This window comes from Buteo buteo, chromosome 16 (genome assembly GCF_964188355.1).
Source record: "Buteo buteo chromosome 16, bButBut1.hap1.1, whole genome shotgun sequence".
NCBI classification, from domain to species: domain Eukaryota; kingdom Metazoa; phylum Chordata; class Aves; order Accipitriformes; family Accipitridae; genus Buteo; species Buteo buteo.
In genome coordinates this window covers 8,472,791-8,496,998 of record NC_134186.1, presented here as the reverse complement: position 1 = coordinate 8,496,998, position 24,208 = coordinate 8,472,791, and the positions used below count along the sequence as shown (strand labels likewise).

At 41.1% G+C, this 24,208-nt stretch overlaps 2 protein-coding genes across 9 annotated transcripts in view; one reads left to right on the top strand and one right to left on the bottom strand.

Annotated features, from left to right (window-relative positions):
- KDM1A (lysine demethylase 1A) overlaps window positions 1-24,208 on the top strand; it is a 56,987-nt gene that overhangs the window by 30,638 nt on the left and 2,141 nt on the right. For 3 of the 8 annotated variants that reach the window (XR_012653126.1, XR_012653129.1, XR_012653124.1), the window contains 8 exons: window positions 650-723; window positions 1,406-1,517; window positions 1,849-1,981; window positions 2,489-2,676; window positions 3,123-3,237; window positions 7,772-7,899; window positions 11,351-11,497; window positions 12,630-14,727. Coding sequence is in view for 2 of the 8 variants with exons in the window: in XM_075047761.1 (XP_074903862.1) it covers window positions 650-723; window positions 1,406-1,517; window positions 1,849-1,981; window positions 2,489-2,676; window positions 3,123-3,237; window positions 7,772-7,899; window positions 11,351-11,497; window positions 12,630-12,815 (1,083 nt within the window). In the remaining 6 variants the exon portion in view is untranslated. Of the gene's footprint in view, window positions 1-649; window positions 724-1,405; window positions 1,518-1,848; window positions 1,982-2,488; window positions 2,677-3,122; window positions 3,238-7,771; window positions 7,900-11,350; window positions 11,498-12,629; window positions 19,904-24,208 lie in introns of those variants that run through there. The other 5 variants (XR_012653125.1, XR_012653128.1, XR_012653127.1 and 2 more) reach the window with 5 other exon arrangements.
- The window catches only part of LUZP1 (leucine zipper protein 1), a 48,368-nt gene continuing 44,517 nt past the window's right edge, over window positions 20,358-24,208 (bottom strand). The window contains exon 5 of the transcript XR_012653122.1: window positions 20,358-20,471. The gene's annotated coding sequence lies outside the window, so the exon portion shown is untranslated. The remainder of the gene's footprint in view (window positions 20,472-24,208) is intronic.

Below are 24,208 nucleotides of genomic sequence, written 5' to 3'. Positions count from 1 at the left end.
CTCAATGTTTTTATGTATACATAAGTAGTAGCTCTTCTATTTTGTCACCAATGAACAGCTTTGTGCTCCTGTTGCTATTGTTGGACACTCCAAATTATTCTGCCTTGAAGGAAAATGATTGTTGCCTTTATACCTAGTTCTACTAATATTTTTTAAAATAAAGGAAAAAAACCCAACAAACCCCAAACCTCTGAAAGGAGCTTGAATTAGATCATGTCTTTGCCTTTTGCATGACTGCTTCTGCTTTGGAAATCTCTGTTTGATATGAACTATAATCTTTCAAGAGAGAAAGAAGAATAGAAATAACATTTTGTCCAATATGAAAAAGCTCTCAGTACCATAGGAGCCCTTAAAATTGCAGGATTGTAATGGACCTGCATGTTCTTTAGATCTGAGTGTTTAAATTCCTGAAATATTAGTGTACTGATCTTTTCTGCAGTGTGGCATAGACTTCTATATATTCGAACAGCAGAAGGGCAAAATATGCTGGATTAAATGTTGAATAAATAACGAACTTGATTTAGATTCCACTAAAAACATGAATCTTCCACTGATTTCTCTTGAGGTTAGGTCTAGTCTGATGCTACATGATGTCTTTAAGTCCTTTTACATGTAAACTGATTTTAATGCTAGCTTTAAATCTTATTAGGAGTATGATGAATTGGCAGAAACACAAGGAAAGCTGGAAGAGAAGTTACAAGAACTTGAAGCCAATCCACCAAGGTAAAGATACAAACTATAAAAATAAATACTCAGGAAAGCAGGTTTTTTACTACTTTTCACTTAGTTTCAAAAAATGCTATGGTATGCTTTGTTTTAATTATGGTAACTCAAGGGGTTAGGAGGGTACAAACATGAAGTTTGAGTTCCTTCAGCTTTAAACTAATCTTCCTCATTTTTAGAGGTGACTCGGACAAAAAAGGTGGTTCTTAGCTAGGGTGCATTTCAGTAGAAATCCTTACTGTAATCAGTGCCTGATCTCAGGAAGCCTTTGAGATTTTAAATTCCCATCACTAATGATAGCATACCAATCCTGCTTATTTTGGCAGAATATTATTGTTTTGTGCTGTATGTGATTACACTAGGTTTTTAGTTGTTGTCTTTATACATGCTACTTAAGCCATTATTTATGTAACTTTTTTATTTCGAAAGTTAAGTTTCTAGCTTCATTTAGAATATTTTACATGTATTCTACTTTGAAAATGTGAATTTGCTGGGCTTTGATGCTCAGCTTTCATCAAGGAGGTCCAACTCCTTGAAACAGAATCTGCTTGTGTTCTTTTTTTATTTTTCCACTAAGGAGGGACTCAAAAAAGACTGTGAATAAATTTTTCAAAAGCAATGTATTTGCAACATCATACTCCAGCAAACTAAATGTCTTTGTATTATGTTTGGTTTTTTCTAGTGATGTTTATCTGTCATCAAGAGACAGGCAAATACTTGACTGGCATTTTGCAAACCTAGAATTTGCTAATGCTACACCCCTATCTACGCTTTCACTGAAGCACTGGGACCAGGTAGCTAATTAATGTATTCATTCAGCAATACACTAAAAACTTAAGCTATATTTACTTCATTCTCATGGAAGCTTCTCTATGTTAATAACTTCTAAACACTGAAGTGCTGTCAGCTTTTTGTTAGTGCCAAAACGATCTAATAATACTTTCTACTGAAAGTTCCTATACTTACTACTTGACTAATTAACAGAAAGATTTTCAAATTTATTCAACTCTTTGAAAAAAAGGTTTTAGAAAAAAATTTTGCCATTGTGTAGATTTGCTGATTATTTTCTATTGAATTATGTGATTTCATTATAAATGCATGCTTTTTATGCATCTTTTGTTGTAGGATGATGACTTTGAATTCACAGGCAGTCACTTGACTGTGAGGAATGGATATTCCTGTGTGCCTGTAGCCTTGGCAGAAGGGCTAGATATTAAATTAAACACAGCAGTTCGACAGGTTCGCTATACAGCATCAGGTAAATGAAGCCACCTCCGCCAGAAAACTGCTCTGAGGGAGTATGATCATAGAAATTAGGTTTAAGTGCTTCTGGAAGCAGATGTGAAGATTGATCTCGTAAAAACCCTCTCATTATATGTTTTGAGTTAGATAAACAGCCACACTTCTTATTGTGATTAATTGTGTAGGAAACTGTCAACTGGGAGAGCAACTCAATGAGAGGCTCACTCTACTTGCTCTATTTATGCATATATTTAAATATCATTCACTGTCCTAAATGAAGAACCTTTCGGCTTATCCCAGTATGGCCATTTTCAGATGCTGCGTAAATTACACTTTCTGGAATTGAGCTATATGGCCAGTAACATTCACTTGCCTACAAGTGAAGTAATTGTTAGTGTAAAGTTGTCTCGATAAACAAATGTTTTCTGATGTGGATATGTTTTTATGGTAGTTTCTTTAATATTTAATCTAATGCTCTTGCCTCCTGGCCTATTAAATGATTGGTTTTCTCTCCCCTTTCCAGGCTGTGAAGTGATAGCTGTAAATACCCGATCTACTAGCCAGACTTTCATTTACAAATGTGATGCTGTGCTGTGTACTCTTCCCTTGGGAGTATTGAAACAGCAGCCTCCAGCAGTACAGTTTGTGCCACCTCTTCCTGAGTGGAAAACTTCTGCAGTGCAGCGTATGGGATTTGGCAACCTTAACAAGGTGACTTGGTCTTTGAGGGAACTGCAGCAGACCAGGGTTTGCAATAGGTAGAATCTGAAATGTCTGTGGAAAATGTTTGGTGGATGAGAGGAAGAACGTTTTTTCCACTGCTGTTTTGCTAGATTTTGATGCTGAAAATTATCTGAAGAACTGTAAGGACCTCTTCTCTATTTCCCACACAATTTTTAAATAGTTAAATTTCAGAAGTAGATTGACTCAATATGTCTGCTGTAGCTTGTTAACCAGCAAATTTGTAAACTGTGAGGGCACACTAACCTATGGAAGGCAGTGTAGGTATACACTGTTATGTATTATGTATATGCAGTATATATTCACCAGATTTTCCTTTCTTGACCTTTCCAGTGATAAACACCAATGAGTGTAATTGTCTCTATTTTTGTTTTCATTGTGTGCGCTTCCCAAGTCTTGATTTTTTTTGTTTCTAGGTTGTGTTGTGTTTTGATCGTGTCTTCTGGGATCCAAGTGTCAATTTGTTTGGTCATGTTGGTAGCACTACTGCAAGCAGAGGAGAACTTTTCCTGTTTTGGAACCTGTACAAAGGTAGCTGTGGTGCATGTCTACTTTTGCCAGTGTCTCATTTGTGTAGTTTCAGATCCAGAAAAGAGCACTTTTTATGATGCTGTGAGTGTTCACATATGGATATGATAAGAAGATAGTATTTGTAGGAAGACAAATGGAAGCAGAGAGCAGCACTGACTTGTAAACAATTCTGTAGTAAATTAGGGCAGGACATGGATGAGTATGGGTTTACCAATACTGAATTGGAGGCTATGTCTGTTAAATTGTGTTGCTACCTATCTACCATAACACTTACAGTTTTATTGGCTACTTTATTGTCTTGCACATTGAAGTTGTTCTGTGACTTACTCAGTATTATCTTGGTTGCTTCTTTTAACCATCTATTTAATTGCCACTGGTATTCTGAAAAAATTAACTTTTTTGATTTTTATTGTGCTGTATTAAGAAAAAAAAACCCCAAACCTCATCTAACATGTTTATATAGTGTTTAAAAAATACCGCAAATAATGTGCATTTTGTTTGCTGAAGAGCAGTGTTGTCTTAATTCAGTATCTACTTTGTCAGGAGGATGTACTGAGTTCTTCAAGAAAAGGGTGATTTGCCTCTGCAGCTTTTCTGAATTAAAAGCCACTTCTTAGTTCATAAGTCTCTTTGAAATTAAGTTTCTCTCTGGCCACTTAGAATATTGTTTGAGCTCTTCCCCTCTTTTACTAAGCTTCTCATGCAGATGGGACTGGCATCCAATTTAGTCTTAGTTTTGAAAACCTCAGCTTCCTGGATGTTTTTAAATTTCAACTGATAGTTTGAAGCCAGACCTCTTTCATGGGACTGTCCATCTAATCTAGGATGATGCGATAACTGTAGATGAGCCCCTTTTGTCTGTGACCTCTAGTCCTTTCTGGTACAGGTGACTTTGCTGCCCAGGATTTCAAACTTAAGTGGCTAGGATCTAACCAAGATAAACTACATTTTTTTCAGATGTAAGGGGTGCTATTGACTTGTGTATTCTCTTACATGGCTGACTTGCAGAACTCAATGCTTGTATGTTATCCTGCTTTGATTTCTCAGAGGGGTGCAGTGCAGCCTTTACAGAGTATTGAACACTCAGATGTCAGTGGAGCAGACTAGAGGCTTTGTGATAGCTCCATTCCTCTTGCTGAGCATTACCTTTCCAGCTTGATGAGCTGCAGGCCCATCCATATGGTTAAGATGCAGTCTGCCCTGGAGGAAAGGCAAGCTAGCTGCAGTGGATCCAATTTGTTGAATGGATGACTGTTTCCTGTTTTGAGCAGCAAAGCGGCTGTGACTTACAGACCATGAGTCTCAGACTGACAGATGATTTTAGAACTCCTCTTTAGAAAATGCTTAAGTAGGCAAAAGGTTTTGCTCTGCCTGTTTCTACAGCTGGACTTTGCCATTAGTAGTTTTTTTTATCTGCAGCTGGTGTCTGTGACAAGAGGTTGTCAGAAGATATTTTTCAGTAAGCGTACTGTTTTTATTCATTGCCATACTAAAAGCAAAGGTGTATATACAGTGAGCACTATTAAATGAGTTATTTTTCTTGCAGATGACTGTTTAAAGTACCACGGGTTTTTCTTCCAGCCTGTCATGGGCAGGACAGGTTTTTCTTTTAACTGGAGAAAATTGCTGCGCAAGGAACCTGCCTTTCTAGGGTATTTAATTGTTACAATGTTTGGTGAGACTTGTCTGGAGAGATACAAGCAATGAGCCGTGGATAATAAGGCTGTTTGTGTATCTGCTTTTGTGGCTTTAAGATGGCTGTGTTACATACTTAACAAGTAGTGATGGGGTTTTGGTTTAGACTGAAAGACAATCTCGCATACAAAGGTTTTGCTGCTAGATGCAAAACCTTCTTTCTCATGAAAATAGGCAGAGCACATAGAAATAAAATAGAAGTGCAATAAAATCCTATGCTAAAGCATAAGTCAGATGGCTGAAATAGAAAAAAAATCAATTACCATTTCTTGTGGATAGTTAGGTGGCAGTTAACATGATTACACTGTGAAATACTAAAGCAGACCTGACTGAACTTGTAAAGCTGTTATTCTGTCATATTCTGTATTTCTGTAGCCGTAGCACTTTGGGCAGAGACTATTTAAACTGAACAAATCGGAGAACAATTATTAATCCAGAAACAAAAAAAACCAAAGTATCACAGCACATGCTGTATTAGCTCTGTGAAAGTTCTTTAAAGGTCTTGTGTTGGCAGGGACCAACTGGCCTCTGAGAAGGGTTTAAAGATAGGTGGGTGAATGCAGTGAAACTCAGATGAAAAGACTGCATGTGTTTGTACTGCTGTTGGGTGACCTGTTGTACCTCAGACAGGAATCCTCCCTGTGGTTTAAGTCTAGTTCAGATGATGACTGCTGAGAAAACCTGTAGCCTCAGGAACGCTACACGTGTCCCAGAGCAGCTGCCCTGTGCTGTTGGTGCCTCTTGCTCTGCAATGCTGTTGGATTATTGTTGTAGCCTTGTAGACACACTTTAGGATGGAGAGACTCCATCAGCACAGGGCAGAGGAACTCATGGTAGAAACACTCAGTGTTTTCTGGAAGTCCAATGACATTTCAGTCTCTCTTTTCTTGCCTGGCTCTTCTGTTTTTCCTAGAGATGTGATGAAAAAGATGAGGCCCTTTCTCTGTCATAGTTTTGTGGTTACTCTCTGATCTCTGGCTAAACCACGTTCTCTGCTTGCTGTTTGGTATCAAGGCTCAGTAAACATCACTGCCTCGAGAATTTTTTGTGATGCAGTGACACATGCTTATCATGCAAGAAGATTTTCTGAGCAGCACTTTGATATTTGCGTAGCAAAATAGTCACTGTTCTGCTACAACCTTCTGGCTTTCTCTTACAGTTCTGAATTAATCCAGGTGACTGAATAGCAACATTTTCAGGTCTGGATAAATGCTTACAGAACAGGGTCTCATACCTGGAAAGGCGGGATTTCCATAAAAATATTTTGGGGTTGTCTGAACACAAGTTATCATGAACAAATTCACTGGAAGCTGCATTTTTAATATGTAGTTGTTCTATCAAGAAAAAATACGTTGACAGGAATTGCTGGAAAGTTCAGGGATCTCATTGTGTCAAGGATGGCAAACTAGGAAAAACTTTGCTGCTGAAATGACAAAAAAAAATTCCCCAATGTCTGTGGATGATAGGAGACCAGTTTTTTGTTCTTTCCTTCAATTGTTTAAAAGACTAGGCTTAATCTTTCAGAAAATGGAGTTTAACTAGAGGAGCAATCCTGTAACTTTTTTGTCTAATAAATTCTTTCTAGTCCCAGAGGTCCTGTGTATTGAAGTGTCTTAATTGTATCTTGCGTAGTGTAATTATCTTTGTAGTTGTAACATCCTTACTAGTCTAACTTCTTCAGAATTTCAAAGACTTTTGTTTTTAACCAGAATATATTACTGGGTCTTCCAGCCTGTGTATTGCAACTGAACTTTAGCCAGTTTTCTTTAAAGAGCAGTAACTCGCTGGGAATGTATACCAGGAGATCTCCGTATATACCAGGATATAAGGAATTCACTAATCATTTTGGAAATCTGTACAAAAGTTAAAGCCAAATTTTTAAGAAGGACTGTATTTCCCATTTCAATATGCTTCACATCTGTTTCTAGCTGTAGTATTTCCCTTGCTAAATTTAGGAACTCATAAATATCTCCAGCAGGAGAAAGATAACTGAGAGAGTTTTCATTAAGTAACCATGCTCGGATCTACAAGTCACTTCTTGAAATGCGTGTTTCTTGTCATTGGGTTATTTTGGTAGCTCTTTGATACTTATCTAAGTTTTCCCTTGAATTTGTGGCTACCACAAATGTATGCTTAGTCTTACCATAGCTGGTCAGAGGTAAAATGACCTCATCTATTTGTTTGTAGATTGTATAGTCACATTAACAGTCTTCACCACAGCATCACATGGACAGCTGAGTTACTTGATATCTGTCCATTTGACTTCTAAGTTCTTCTTAGAATCACTGCTTTTCTTGATATTGTTCTACTGTTCATAGTTTCCACTCCATTGAGATTATTTAATGTGAATGTGCATTGGTAACAAAGAAATCTAGATACTTTATACAATTGAAGTACCTATACAGGTAACTTAACTGCTATGCTGATGTTAATTGTACCTAAATTAGATGGTTTGGAAGGTATTAAGTTCCCTTAAATGTAGCACAGATGACTGTTAAATCCCGGTGGAAACTCCTATGTCAAACAAGTGATGTCTTCACTAAAGAAAACCTTTCCTCTCTTCTGCATGCTGTACTTCCTAATGTGTGTATTTAATTTTTAATACATCAGTTCTCTTGATAATTCTAAATAGTACCATAGCATATATTAATTAATTTTGCTTTTCGTAATTCAACATGATGGTGGAAGATTTAGGACTATTTTTGTTGGGTTTGTTTAGTTTTTAACCTCATGACTTAGCTGCAGATCCATGCCTATTCAAGTCCAACTTGCCTGATTAAAATGTTCAATTTCAATAATTCAGTTGTGTTTTTTTCTCTCCTTCCCCCCGCCCTCTCAGCACCAATTTTGTTGGCCTTGGTAGCAGGAGAAGCAGCAGGGATCATGGAAAATATCAGCGATGATGTCATTGTTGGACGGTGCCTTGCCATCCTCAAAGGCATATTTGGTAGCAGTGCTGTGCCACAGGTTAGTACAGACAGTGTCTTTGGGTAACTTCTCTGCATTTCAGAATGTACTACAATTCTCAGTAGCTTTGCTGCAGTATTGAACTGTTTGGTATATGGTATATGTACCACCTTTTGGTTGTTCAGGGGTTTTGGGGAGGAGGGGTTGTTTGTGGGTTTGGGTTTTTTTGGCGGTTAGGGCTTTTTTTTGTTTGGGGTAGGGGGGTGGGTTTTTTTTCTTGAGAAGATTGTTTTAGACTGAGTAAGACTCTAACTTTTCCAGAGCATCCAACACTTCAGTAAATTTTCTACCTTTTACATTTCTGGTGTTACAGCAGAGTTGTCTGTGGCTAGTGACAACACTGCTTAGATACTCCCTGCCATGTTCTGCACCTTCTCTAAAGTACAGTAAAGCTCTTGACCAGTGAATTCTGCAGAGAAACAGGTTTGGCTGGAAAATGGCTGAAGGGGAAGGAAGGGAGTAAAGGCAATCTTTCATCTGGATCAGTTCCTTGTGCAGCTAGCCAACAGTTATTTAGGCACAATAAGTGTAAAAGGAATGGTTAGTGAAGGCGGAGTTTGGAAAATAGTTAATATTACTCAAAAGAAGCTTGGGTACTTAGGACATTGATTTGAAAAGTCCGTTCAACGCACAGTGTGTGTGACTTAGTTGAATACTTGGTCTGTTCTCCTAACAGGCAGCAGTTCTTACAAATGGCATTGGTTGTAAATAAATAGCTCTCCTCCACTGGGATTTCTATATAGTAAAGTAATGAAAAAATACATGGTAACTTTAATACACCAGTCTTCTCCGAGCATTTGGCCATGTGTAAATTGGACTGTTTACTTGCTTGGTATTTCATGTGAGGAACAGATTCACTTTGTTGTCTTTATTGTAGAGTAGTTGTAGAGCTCTTCTTGAACATGGCCTTATAATCCCCAGTATTTTACTTCTTTCTATATGATGGACAAATCCTCACAGCTGACTGTAAGCATGGATTTTTAGTTAATGAGTGGATCTCATATTTTGGAAATGCTCAATCAGTTGAATTTTACGTCTCAGACTGGAGAACACAAAAGAAGGAAACCCCAGGCTTGCCTTTCTGATAAATCCACAGCTCCTCCTCTGAACTCTCAGAAGACAGTTTCACTTCCTAATGAGATCTCTCTTTGAGAGGAGCTTTGAGACTTTTCTGTCTACAGGTGCTGTAGAAATCACTCTACAGTGAACCAAGAGCAAAGTGTTTTACTGCAGCTGCTCTCTAGTAGGATTTTCAAGTGAAAAAACCCACACACTAGCAAATTGCAGAATCTTGAGAAATATGGATTCTACTGTCGATAAACATCAAATTTAGAGAACTCCATGAACTTCTAAAATATTTCAGTGCATTAACTGATAATCCTCTGTTATGGAATGACTCCGTATCTGATCAGTCTTTCAAAGGAGAATGCAGTTCTCGGTTGTGATAAGTGAGATCTCTGAGTCTCTGTTTTAACATATTCACAGTTCAGGTGCTTATGTACTATGAGCACTTGATAATGGAGAGATTTGCTGGAGGCTGTCTTCTGGACAGCCATTCATCAGTCTGGATAAACTGCACTCTCATCTGTTGTATTGGATGAACAACTATATATGAAGCAGAGCTTGCTGTGCAAGTGCAGTTCCTCATATCTGTCCAAAACAGGGAAGCAGAAAAATTAAACAAAAGTAACACTTCATTGGAATGTGAGCCATCCTCCTCGTTCCTGTGCTGCTTAGTACTGTCTTATTTTGTCTTTCTGGTTTGGTTTTCATTTCCCAAAGACAGATAGAACCATTTTTTCCCTCTGCTGTTCTTCAACACATGGAAGCTTTCTCAACCTGCTGTGCAGCTAACCTCTGCAAGCTTCATGTCCTCTGTAGAGTAGGATTCAAGTTTTGTACCACTTCTGTTGTAGTACATGTTTTATCCTCCAACCATCCTTCTTCCCGTTCACAGGGAATCCTAATTACAGCATTTGCTTCTCAGTCTGAAAATAAAAGTTGACTCATACCCATACATGGGTGTGTGGGCACATGAACACCACAGTTGCTGTTTGGACTGGTGAAGTTTGGACTGGGGAACCGGTACTTTTGTATTCTGCTCTACAACTGTGCCTGGGTTAGCCATACTTTCAAAACTACCTCAGTGAAGTAAAATTTCTGTCTGGCTTTATTCCCTGTTAGATTGCAATGCTTCATGTGATTACTAGAGAGAATTAAGAATTTTATGAAATGGCTCAAAGTTTCCTTTGCCAGACATATACGTGGTAACATACAGTGCCATCACAGTGGTCTCCATCCAACAAGGAGGGAAATGTGAGGTTGCTTTTTTCTCAAGAAGCAGTCAGTAGATGAGGGCTGGCTTATCACTCAAGTTTCTTACCTTTTGGATAAAAAAGTGCTGAAAATTGCGGTGAAGAATTTTCTCAAGTCATCAGACCATATTGGAAAATGTGGTCTCCAGCCCCCAGTGGTGTCTTACACCTTGGAATGTGGCCCCAGTCCTCTGTGGCCTTTCCACAGACTCAGCAGAAGGCATCAGATATAGTCCAGCTGAGGCCAGCCTCAGAGATCATCTCAGATCTGTTGGTGTTGAGTCCAGGAGACTTCTCTTGCCATGATGTGATATGATGCCTGCTGGATTGCTTTCTGGATAACGTCCTCACTAGATAGAGCCTCCTTCTCTTCCTTTGTGGGAAGTTCTGTTCAAGTATAAACAATTCCATGAAATACCTTCATAGCCAAGGAGAGGAGATGAGCTTCCTGTCTTGATGTTTGCATTTTTACAGGGTATGATTCCTGTTAAAACTGTTACACATTTACACATTTGGACAGCGTCTGGGCTATTTTAAGACTCACACCCACCACTTCTCAGTGTTATGTCTGCAAGGTTATGAAGATGTCCCATATTCTCTTGACTGCTGTTATGCCTTAGAGTGATACTGGTTTGAGTCCAGGTGATGCTCTCACTGCTGCATCTTTCAGTGGAATATCTTTCATCGTGACCATTACCTTGGCAAACCAGATGGATTGGAGAAATATAGGTGTTTGTGTAGGTACCCTTCATGCAGTCATTTTCCCTGGTGAGTTACAGAGCTTATATAGGCCTATGTCATAGTCAAATCAAGAGATTCAGATGAGCTGTGGCTGAAAGAAAGTAAAGGAGTAGGAAGTGTGCATTGTCATTATGTTGATAATAAGAGAAGAAACAGAGCAAACGCTACACAGTGTGCATGTACAGCTGACTACAAAGTCTGAGTTCTGATCCAGAAGCTATGTGCAGTAGGTTCTCGTAGTATATTGGAAAGAATTAAGGTATTGCCACCAAAGACAATTTATTTACCTTAGTATGTGTTATCATGGAATATAAACTGGGAGTTCCACCATTGTATTTTGTACTAATTGTAGAAATTGCACTGTGTCAGCAACTGAAGTTTCTGTCTTGTCTCAGCCTAAAGAGACTGTGGTGTCCCGCTGGCGTGCTGACCCATGGGCCCGGGGATCGTACTCCTATGTAGCAGCTGGATCTTCTGGAAATGACTATGATTTGATGGCTCAGCCAATTACTCCAGGGCCAGCCATTCCAGGTGCTCCTCAGGTGAGAGATGTCCCAACTCTTTTTTAAAAACCTCAAAACAGGATGATTTTTCCAAGTAATTTGCATACAGATCTAAACACAAGTTTAGATAACTTGCATCTTCTGATGAATGATTAGAACCTGTAATATAATTCTGTTTTCCATCCATGAATTCTGCCTTCCCAGGTTTCATGTAATTTGTTTACTAGGAAAAGAGCGTTTTTATTCAGAAAGTCAATTTGGTAATGTCTGAACAGAGTATTATAATATTAGGCATTTACTGTGTTTCATACTCCATATTTATGTTGTCTATCACCATATTTAAGTGAGTTATAGTGATTTGAAAGAGGGTGAAGGCCAGAGTGAGAGGAACAGGAATCAAAAGGTCTCTCCCAAATTGGGAACAAAGTCATCTCCAGTTCACTTTGAGAGGATGAAGTTTTGAAAGCAATAGCCATTCTGAGAGCCCTAGCAGAGAAGGATATATTGGCTTTGGCTTTATTAAGGTTCTTTTTCTAGTGATACAAGTCATTAATAAACATAGCTATGGATAAAATAATTCTCTGCAGAGTATAATATATGAAAATATGTTTTTCTCCTACTTTTTGACGCTGTCAATAGTTGGTTTAGGTCTCAGTTTAAAGAGAAACTACTAACTTAAGTGAATTGCTGAAGTTTTTGTTTGCTTACTGTGCTAGAGTTCATGTCCCAGGATCAGAAACCATCATTCTTCTTAAACATGTCTAACAGTTGGCTGTAGAGTTGAAGATACAATATTCAAATGCTTTTTTGGTATACAGCTGGGGATGTTAATCTCCCGTGCTTACCTGGTTCTGAAAGTATTGTTTTTCAAGTAGAGCTTTAATATCTTTGTATCAAAGCAAAGATATTGTCAAATAATTGGAAAATATTTCCTCGTATAACCATCATTACAAACATGAAACTCTCCTGTGAAATGAAAGGTGTATTTTCTTGGTAATTTGTAGGAGAGGCTAAAATATTTTTAATACAGACTATTTTGTATGTACATCTTCATGTTAATGGAGACTGTAGTGTGATTAGAGGACTTTTAACATTCTTCTTAAAGTACCTGTTTGCTGCAGAATCTGAAAGAATATGAACAAGCCTTAACAGTGTTCTCTGTTCCCTCCAGCCTATTCCTCGCCTGTTTTTTGCAGGAGAACATACAATTCGCAACTACCCTGCAACCGTCCATGGTGCTTTACTGAGTGGACTGCGAGAAGCCGGTCGCATTGCAGACCAATTTCTTGGGGCCATGTATACTTTGCCTCGCCAGCCTACACCTGGGGTCCCCCCACAACAAGCTGCCAGCATGTAAAGAAAAGTAGAAGGTATCAGAAGAGTGACAAGACCACAGTGTTGCTGTTGTGGACTCTGGGATGAAGATATTCACGTAGTCTGTAACAGTACCTGCTGAAAGGACTCAGCCATGAGTTACTGTGTAATACTTCCGTTAGAATGGCCTCACAAAAACTTACCTAACCTTTGGCTTGGCATCCTTTTACAAAATCTCTTATAGCTATTTGAAGTGTCAGTGTACACAGAATCCTTTACTACCAAGCTGGTCAGGGACTTTTTTGACTCTGCAGGTACTTTTTGAAAGTCAAGCTTATAGCTGGAAGTTTTTTAGGGTTTTTTTTTCTACCTATACATGTATTTACAGTTCGGTAATTGCACAAGGCCCTCTAGAAGCTGGTTGCTACAAATAGTAGCTTAGTGTAGAATTTATGTAAACCTCTTTGGTTTTTGTTTTGTTTTTATTGTTTTGTTTTAAGGAATAATATTTTTTGACCAATTCTATTCTTACCTGGCATTTGAGAAGTTGGTGCAACTGTTTCCCTACCAGTAACAGCAAATCATACCCCTCCAAAATGGTCCATTGGCTGCTATGCCATGTGCATCCTGTTTTAGAAAGAAAGCTGGTATTACTAAGAGTGTGCTAAGCATACTGTTTTATTAAATACTTTCAACAAAAAAAAAGATCAGAATTGGATATTTGTAAGTTAAAAGCTAGAAAAATTATTCCTATTTGTTTATATGGAAACAGAGTTGCCTAGACAGTAAGTTAGCTGAAGGACCTAATCTCTTGACTTCTGCACGCTGCAGGTAGGCACTCTGTGTACCTGTTGATTTCATTTCTGCTAGGTTGACGAGATGATGTCACAGCTGCCATTGTTATGCTGAAAATCACTTTGGTTTGGCTGCTTTTCCAGATATTTTTCTTCTTATTAATTCAGTGCATAGAGTCTTCCTTTCATTGCACAGAGCAGTCTTATTTACATTTAGGTCCTTTTTCCCTATCCTTCATTCCCCAGTTAGCGTTAGACTTTTCTTATTTCTTCCAACTTTTCTCATCCTCCTCTTTCTACAGTTTATTTCCATGTCATCTAACTGTCGTCTCTGTTCACACTGGGTTTTTTTCTACTTTTCAGTTTTTCTGTTCTCACTCTATCTGACCCCATGTCTGTACACGTGCAGTCTGTCGCAGCTTCCTTCTGTCCTTGCACCTTCTATTCTGCTGGAGGACCGGTACCTCCTCTAGTTCCATGCTCATCCCCCTACAATAACATGGTCCACACTTTTTCCTGAAGAAAATACACACACAAACATGACTGCAGCCCCTACTTGTTTATAGCCGTATTGTCTTTGGCCACAGACTCTCCCATCTTCTAGCATCATTGCTTCTCCTGTTTTCTTGTGTCTCCTTCTTAGTAGCTGGAGATCATTCTTTCTCCTGACTATGTCTATTATCTTATGGTTGCTTTCTCATTAGATGTTGAAGTCTGAGGGGGGGTATCTCCATAGGCAGTCCTTCCAACAAGCTGTGAGAAAGGGGAGGACTCTGATGCGGCAGGGGTAATAGTCTGTGAGGGGGCACAGACTTGAGGTGTCAGGGGAATAAGCCCATTTGAAGTGGCTGAATTTGGTGCCATGGGGGACCCTCTATCCTGAACCTCTAAGTTAGTGCTGCCTTCCCCGTATATCTAACTTGGTAAATGTTGTTGCTACTTGAGCCCTTTATTGAAGGGGGTACTCCTCAGCAACACTACTTATCCTCGCTTTCCCTTCCAGGGGACAAGACAGACTTTGTGATGGTTGGTCAGAAAACTGCCACTGAAGTGGGGCAGGAATTGGAAGTCCAGCAGGACATGGAGGAGGGGTGTCCAGGGGGTGACTTGAGAGTAAATAGAGAGTAATTTGAGACCGAAGACTCCCTACCTTATGTTCAGGTAAAAGCCTATCAGCACCACTACCCAGAGAAATCCTGATCCAGGATGAGAGGTGTGACAGGTGTTCAAAATCCACCAACAGCTGATATAGTCTCCTGGCTAGTCTGACTGAAGATGGGAAAGAGACCTGAGAGTTGGGGTGCTATGTTCTGTAACCAGGCTTCCAGCCTCTATGGGTCTCCATATTTGTGGGGTCGTTTGCTATTGGGATTGGTGGTGGTGCTGTCTCTTGCCATGAGGACTGTCATCCCACTTGCTCTAGCAAAGTGTCAAAAAGTCAGGAAAGCACTTGTGGCCCACAGGAAAATAAAATAGTCCTCAACTTAACATAGCCAAATGGTATATTTTCCAGTCAAATATCAAGCCACTTCTGCATCAGCCTATTAATGTTATTTTCAGCTGCTTTGTTCTGCTTTATGTTTGTTCTGACTGAGACTTAGAAGATTATTCAGCAGGCTAATTCTGTCAAACAACATGCAGTAGTTTGTCGAAGACTTTCAAATGTAAACAAACTTCCTTTTGCACATTGCCATTGGTTTGACTGAGTGGGGCTAATCTTTCACCTGACAATCAGACTGTCCCACTTTCCCTTTTCAAAAAGACATCTGAAAACTATGACCACTGAAGTAAGAAGGTGGAGATGAAGTCCTGACAGTTCCCACCCTTTTTGAAGGTGTGCAAGGAGTTGGTGGGTGTTAGCTGATGGTGGTGATGGGCATGAGCAAAGGAATAGGAATGCCAGGAGGAGATGAGGAGGCCCTGTGACTTGATGTAGCCCATTTGTTGCTTTCAGAGTCTTCACTGGAAGATGAAGACCATGATCTGTGGCCTGCTGCACCCTGCCCTCCATTATCTCTGGGGAGTCTGGACCTATTCCTCAGCCAGTCCCTGCTAACCAAGACCTAGTAGGTATTAGAGAGTGAACAGCTCAGAGTACTTTCAGCTCTTAGGGGTGTTTGAGGCTCAGCGAAGACACAGATAAGGCTGTGCAGCTAGTTGCTGGACACTTCAGAGCTGCTGTGCTGCAGCTTCTGCCCTGCATGGCCCAGTTTCTCATGGTCAGTGACATTGGTTGCATCCTAAGCAGAGGGGAGCAGTGGTTGGGTGGAGGTCAAAGACTGCTCCCTCTATTGTGGTTGTATCCTGTGGAATTGCTGGGATGGGGGGTGGAGTAAGCTTGGGGGGAAGCACTATCACCCCAAGGCCAGCTGGAGACCTGGAAAAGGTGGCCTGAGCACATAGTGCTAAGTCAACTTAGTGTTGGGGTTCAGCTCTGCCAGGCCACATGGTGAAACTGCCATTGTTTGTCCGGGAGCGGGATGGTCTCGCACTCTTTGCAGCACTACCAGTGTGTGATATTCCTTGAGCAGGTACTCTCCAGCAGTTAGCAGCTCTTACCCCGCTGCTCCTGTCATCCCAGGAGTGCTTTCTGCTGTACGTCAAATGGTGGCTTCAAGTCCAGACTATCAATGTATGTGTTTAGAAGCATATTGCTTTCTGCTCCCTGTGCCAAGGTCTGTTAGATGGACCTTTTGTCTGACCCATAATGGCTGGTTCTTTTCAAGTGCTGTCTCTGCAGTCTTCCTACCCCTGTGACCTACAGAGGAGGAGATGGCATTGTAACTAAATGGGTCACCAGGCCCTCTTCACCTCAGTGTCCTCCTTCATGGTGTAGCCATTCTTCCCCTTGCTGCTGTTTGCTTGCCCTAACTTCCCTGTAGGGATTGCCTGATCTGTTTCAGTAGATCATGGATAACCTTTTTCACAGATTTGAGGCTGCTGGGCACAGTCACAAAAACTTGTGATCAAGTCTGGTTGCACCTTCTATAGCATACCTTTCCACCTATTCTCAGGGACTTGCCACTTCTCGCTCTGCTCCATGGGCAGGTGAATTGCATTTCTGACAACAAAACTGATTGGTGCCTATTTTGGAAAGAAAAATGTTCTTCCTTAGTTGGACCTCCCTTTCTGTACTGAAGATTAAGGGCCACAGTAATCTGCCATGGGGTTCTAAATACTGAGTGCACACATTGCCTAGTCAGATTGTGATTTTGGATGGGATGAATCTGCAGGAAGATTTGCATTTCTCAGTTCTCCAGATGCCTGTATTTTTGACAGGTGCTAGCATCTACTTTGCAATAAACTACTGTTAGCTCAGGGTCTTTGTGTACAGTCTCTGTATGGAATTCAGAATATTTGCTATGGTCTTGCCTGTAGTGGAAATTAATTGCAAAGCATGGGTTCTCCCTGTTTTGCTATCTTAGTAATTGACTGGATCATAAACCTAGAGGAACAACTTCACTGGAGTGATTCAGGTTTTTTCTTATTAATCTTTTCATCTGACTAGGTCTCTTGCTATATTTCTAAAAAAGTTCAACTGAGGGTATTATGGTCAACAAGGTGCTCAGACTTCATCTTGCAGTCTTCAAGCCATGAAGTGGCTCCATAAAGTAAGGTGACTAAACTTAATTTATTTGTATACTTCAGATTCTTTTTAAAGGTGGTGATAATTCCATGAGTTACTTTTCCCAAAAATGTTTACCAAAAGAGAATTAGATGCCATGGGCTGATTTGTTTTTGAGTTCGCTGCTTTTACCAATGATTTTTTTGCAGTTTCCAATGTATCTAATTTCTGAAGGTGTGATTTTTTGTTGTTGCTGTTGTTCATTTGGAAGCAATATTGAAAGATACAGGAGATGCTTACACTGACATTCTTCCCTAAAGCACACAGATATTACAGAACTATTGGCATGCTTCCAGACCTTATGCTCTGGATGATACCTGCGTCAGCTGGATAAATACAAAAAAAACCCACAAGTCACCTTTAGAGAGGTCAGTGGAGAGTGAAAGCATCCTTTTAATTACCTGTGCTTATCAGTCATGGAATGTGTCTTATCCAAAGAACAAATTTTCTTAAAATTAGGGGGTTTTTCCAGCTTTGCCAATTTGTCTGCTAAAAGCTGTTGCTTCTCTACAGAGTCTGTTGGCTTTTATTAGCAAAGCTCCTACAGCGCTTGTGGAGTCTGTCCGTTACTTCCAGGCACTAATAGGCATCAAGTCAACGTGGTGTTTAGAAATTCCCTGGAAAACATCAATCACAGAGGCTGAGAAATACCATAAAATATCCAATGCAAATATTGATGTTAGGAATGCAGCCCAGGCTTCACCATCCTGCACTTCTGTGTGCGCAGCATCATCATGTTCTTAACATACACACATAGATAACGGGGCAGAGTAGCTGACCAAATTCACTATCACACATGGTGATATGGTACTGGGAGCCTTAAAGTCATATGAAGGGTGGCCATGCTTCAAAGAAACAAAGCAGACATATTTTTACTGTAGCTGTAGGTTCAACCTTTCTGTGTCTTGCCCAATGAATCTGTAAGAAAGGCTGACATCTAGACTGGCCTTTCTTCAATTATATTAATGGGCCTGTTTATACTTGGAATAATTTTTGTAGTTTCTCATGCAAATACTCTCTAGTTTAGTACATCATAAAATAACAAGCAAAAAAATAGCAGCAGGCTGACTTGTTCAGAAGCATCCAGAAGTGCTATTCAGCTGAAGAAAGCACTTGCCATGTTCATGCTATATCAAAATATTAGAGGTGGACTCAGCTGTACCAGTAAGTGCAAACTTCAGACTGCTGCCAAATAAAAGATGTGCAAAGACATTTCATGGAAGATTTTGCAGGAAGAATTGTGGTAATGTTTGAAATACCTACTTAGGGTGGGCTTTATCTTACCTAACCTTATACGTTTCCTCTGCACTAGTTGTCTAGACTCCCTCTAGCCACATTTCTCTAGAGAAACTCATTATGTCCCTGTGTCCAAATCATTTCAGGACCTTTGAGTCTGTTAATTAGGTCTTGAGTTCTGGTAATACAGGACCTACATCGAAATCTTTACTAGTATGTGGCCAGTGTGCCATGCTCACAGACCTTGGGTATTGTTACTGCAGTTGTATATCAGCTCAAGGACCTTCTGGAGATGGCTTCTATTTACCACTTCCATGTTCCAGACCCAGCTCACAGCTTTCCACTCTTGCAGAAATGCTTTGGATATATCCTATGCTTGGGGGTCTGCTGTCTCATGGGCCCAAAAGTTTGGATCTCTGTTTTACTGTATTGTTTGTTGGTCCCCATCAATGTTGTGTTAATTACACCTCTCCATGAAGGGACTTCTGCTCACTGTTATTCTGTTGTTGTTTTTTCTAGACAGTGTATCGCCACACCCCAATAACTTTAAGGCTATTTCACTTGAACAAGGGTAGATTACCTGTTTTTTAGACTTCATGCTTAAAAGACAGATATCTTGGCATGCCAACCCAGCCTGGATGATAAAGTAGTTTTTCCATCTATGGGTTCGTGCCTTTCAGAAGCTCCTGAATGCAGTTGTTTGTGGAGAGGTCCTAGGTACTTGTCTCTCTGCAGAGATCATCTGTGTAGGTAACCATTTGTTTTAGATTGCAGTTATTTGAGTGTAGTCTGGCTGTAAGCACCTCATGGCAGGACACCATAATCCCCAATAGTGGTGCTCAGTGTGTCCATCCTTCCACACAGCTTGTGCAGCATTTTCTCCATACCTGCACCAAATGCTGCTCCTCTGCTTGAGCATCTGGTAATTAGTGCTAGATTTTGCAAATGGTGAAATTACTGTTTGCTTTGCTTCCAAGCCACCCCTGGGTAGCTGCACCTATGTGGAATTGTGTTTGAAGTTACCCAAGATTAGAAGAGACATGTAGACTACAACCACCTGAAAATGGACATTACTTGCCCAGGTGTTGTATGACACATGTACTCTACATACTCAATACTTATCCTTTTTTTTTCCTCACAGTCCCACGTAATTTTTTTTTTCAGGTTTTTTGTTAAGCTTTGTGGGCTCATGGCTTAACACATGGGGAGGTTCAAGTCTCAGCCATGATTCACTGTTATAGGACAGAAATTTCTCCAATCTCAAGTTCTTGGGCAGAGTTAGAACTGATGTTTGGACAACATACTTCTGTCCTTAGTGACTTTTCCTCCCTCACAGAATTGTATCCTCACTACTGAATAACACATAAAGCTTGTCAAATTGCTCAATTTGAATGTTTTTTCCTGAGTCACTGAGGATACTTCAGCTTGGTGCTAAGCATGAAAAAATACTACTGCAACTAGCAATGTATGTATAAGACTACCAAATTCCTGTTCAGCAACAGAAGCCAACTTTTTCTGTAGCTGACAATGATGGGAGGATGTAATTCAGAACTGAGTGTGACTGGAGTACTCAGTGTACTCCATTTGCCTTCAAGCCTTACACCCTACCTGATGTTTCACGTGTGCCCCTTAGCCCACAGGGGCTGGAAATCTCACCATCTCCTCGGTACTCTGTGCAGTATCTTCCTGCTGTGCTCCACTGTGCAGTTGGTTTGGGTCAGCACAGGAGGAAACGTGCTTTTTGAGTGCGTAAGGATTTAGGATATTATTTACCCAGGCTTCAGGGTGTTCTGGTTGGTATGATCCACCCAGCATTTCCTCATGGTTGAAGTGTGAAGAGTTTGGGCACTGTGCCTGTTTTCAGAAGCAGCTGTGATGTTGCAGCTTTTGAAGAAAACAGGATTCCTATTTATTGGCAACTCATCGTAGTTCTGGAGGTAGCTGGTCCATTTGAGGAGACAGGATAGCCAAGCTGCTCCTGAAGGGAGGTCCTGGAATCTGGCCTGGGATGGGAAGGGCTGCAGCTGGTAAGATCTTCATGGGCCTGGAAAAAACACCAGCTGAGAACACAGAGCTAGCGCAGATGTTTCATGAAGGAAATGGTAAGGGATGATTTTGTCCTAGCCTTCACCACCCTCTGGTTGTCATGTTCAGCCTACTTGGTTTTTATTTCATGGTTTACCCTGTACAATCCCAGCTTTGGTGGATGAACCATAGGAGCATCCTGGATGGGAGCTTGAAGTTAATGGTTTCAACTTTATGGCTAATCCAGGCCTAGTTCTGTCATTGCTAGGAGGATGTTGGTTTATTCTCTACGGCATCATAACTGAGGTGATTAGTCCCAGGTATGCAGAGGCGTTACTCATGGTGCACCAGAGAAGTGAGAGCAGTGCTGGGCACCAGTCTGGGTCAGTAAGAGGTAATGTCAAATATATTCACTGACAGGCAGTGTTGGGGCTTCCTATGCAGAAGGAAACAACTTGTGCTCCCAATAATATGGTGGGTTTTAAGGAAGATAAGGGGAGTCCTCGGTGCCTGAGTAAGGGAGTGTTGCTAAGGATGAATGAAGTTGTTTGGCTGTGGCCATCCTGTTAGGGGGCTGGAGGGAAAGGGGGCTGAAGGGTTTGCCTTCATGTTTGTGGTGTAGGGAGGTGATGGCATCGTGGTCTGTGAATAGGAGCCACATAATGTATCTTGGCCTTGAAGTCCCAAGAGGGGCTTGGAGCTGAGCTAGTGCTGAAGAGTCCAGGGAGGCCTTGGACCAAGTTAGGTGTTTCTCTTCCCAAGCTCTGCAATGGTAAAGCCTCAGCCTGTGCTTCAGTAGGAGGGTGCCCTTCACTCTTCTGCCCCCTTGGTTTACCCTGGTCTGCTAAGGCCTAACAGATGTTGGCTTGAGTCCTCAGCAAGCTGAGGAGAATGAACAGAGACCTTCCCTTTCCTGTGGTGTCTAGGCCACCAAGTGATACAAAATACAACTGCTTTATCTGGTGGTGGTTTTGAAGGGAAATAGCTCTGGCTGCTGTGCCTGACTTCGTGCCATCTGTGTGCTTGGATAGTGTGTAACAGAGATGTCTTTGGGAACTGAAGGGTCTACGTATCCTTAAACCTTGTTTCCATAACCTGATGACAGCTGCACAGAATTCCTGCGCAAGTTGAATGCAGGTAACTTGAAAACAATTGTGTATGTCTATCTGTGCAAATGCCAAAAGCAAGGAAGTAAGTCTGGGTTTCAGATGCCTTGGATTAAAAAGCATGTTAATAAAGATTGTTAACAGGATAAGCACACTGGGAAGCTGATGGAAGGAAGGCTGTTTGTGGGAACATGAGTAGCTGGGCAACAGGCAGGTAGCTGCCCTGTGCCAGTGAAAAGTGATGCTGCATGCTAAAGGCATCCAGAGATCAGTGGGACTGGCTCCAGAGTTGGGTGGGTGCTCCCTACCTGTCTACCAGGGTGGTGAGCATTAAGGACTTTCTCTGATTGGAGTGGTGGTAATGGTGGTAAGCAGATCAGTTTGCAAGGTCAGGAAACACAGTTAAGGGGAGCCGTCAGCTGCCTCTGTAGCTTGGGTAAATAGTGCTTTGGATGTGATGCCAGAGTTAAAATGTAAGACGCTACTTAGACTTCTGTAAGTGGCTGATCATGAACCCACAGGAGCACTAGCAATGCTTGATCTGGGCACGGGCAGCATACATGATCTGGCTCAAAATCTCACCAATAAAGATGATTTACAGCAGCAACCTTCTCACATGTGCAACTAAAGCAGAAAGGTTTGCAGCTGGAGTAATAAGAGAATACACTTGTTTGTAGGCAACATGAGAGGACTACTTAAACCCACTAAAGCAAGTAGGCGTGACTGATCAAAAAGAACAGACTAAAAACTGCTTCAGAAAGAGTCAAGATTCATGGCTAAGCAGCAATGCTTTGGTAGGTGGGCCAGTAGTCCAGTACACCTACTATAATGTCCTGACATAGGAGTGGTGAGCCTGGCCTTGAATCACAAACAAGGAAAAGAACCGCCTTGTGGTACATGCGTAAGGTGTTGGTAGAGGGGAGACTTAGAGCAGATGTGGAAGCTATGGAGTAACTCTTCACTTACACATTTACAGATCTCTGCTGTCCTCAGCAAGCCAGACACAGCAGCATTTGTGTTGTAGCTACAGTAATGGTTAAGAGCTGAAGAACCACCTCTTTAGTGATGTTCAATAGCTGCCTGTGTAAACTGGGATAGAAAGGGGTCTCAGCCAACCCAAAAGTCAGTTTTCTTAGATATTTAACAGAAGGAATCTTTGCAGGACTTCACCTCGTTAGAGCTCTACCCAGGGAGTAACAGCTGAAGTGACAGCTATGGATGGCTCCTAAAATGCCAGTCAATACTAATAACCCATTTAATAGAGCTACTGGAAATGCATCCAGTTTTGCAGTCAAACAGAATAAACCAGATATAAGGAAAAGAGCTTTGTCCAATATAGTGTGGTGCCCAGAGCCCCTTACAAATCAACATACTTCTCTCCAAATGATGTGGTTATAGTCACAGGGACTTGTCCTGCATATGGTAGGTGCTAATTGTACCTGCATGTGCCAGAAAGTTAGGAACTGTGAAAGAGACTTTGCCACTTGTACTGACCTCTATATCCTCCAGCTTCTTCCAGGAGATGGCCAATGGATCTTGGTTCCATTACAATCTATATTGGCTGAGTCAAGGAAATGTAATGAAGCGGTGGCTCATTTCCCTCTCTAGGAAAGCCCTTCCTCCAACCTGCTCTCAGCAATGCCAAGTCCAGGTCATCCAAAGTGGAGAGTGGCTGTGTTCAACTTGATTTGCCACGTTTGCCTGCACTGTCCATGTCTTAAATGCAGCCTAGGAATGGATATATGAGATCAGCCTGGATACAGGCAAAAACCTAAGAACAAGGTAGTCAGACTCAGCACTAACACAGTGCTGCAGAGTGCAGCTGCCTCAGCACTTCACCAAGGCAGATCAGTACCTCTGAGTAACGGACACTCTGCAGGCATTCAGCCAGAGCTATAAATACCACATCACAAACGTGTAAAAAGAGAAGTTTTTATTGGTTATATACTGTAGAGCTGACAGTGTTCGAATCAGGAGAGACATGCAGATAAAGTGTCTGTTTACATTTGGCATGCAGACTAAGAGCACTGTGGAACTGGAAGGAAGTGAGCACCATCTGTATCCACTGCATGGGCAGCCTGGGGAGGAAAGAGCTGGCTTCCCTCTACTGAGCATGCTGAGACAGGGAGAGTTTTGAGAGGGTGAAACAGTGCTGATAGCTCTATTGGACACAAAGTTTGGTTTAGGGAAATAGGCAATACTGTAACCCTGGAAAATTTGCTTAACTTGGATGAGTCTGTGATTACGAAAAGATTTCTTGCATTATTTGTTTTCTAACTAACTAAGCTGCCCCAGCCCAAATATATGTCTGCAAATACAAAAAAATATATTTATTCTCTTAAAAATACATTCCATGCAGCCTGGAGTGCTGCTTCCCCAAGGCAGGAGCTTGTGCTGCATGCTGGGCAGCCTAGGAAGATGATCCTTTTGGTCCTTAGGTTACTGACCATCAGAGGCATCTGCAAACAATGGCTTCACGTTTCATCACATACAGAGCAGTCCACTGGAGGCTGACATTGGAGCAGTGCTTTGACCACTCCAATGTGTGCAAGGGTGGCAGAGATGAGGTCTCCTATATTACAGATGACACCAGTGTGCCTATTGCTTCAATCTGTAGCTAGGAAATTGCTCGTCAAGTGTCTCTTGAAGC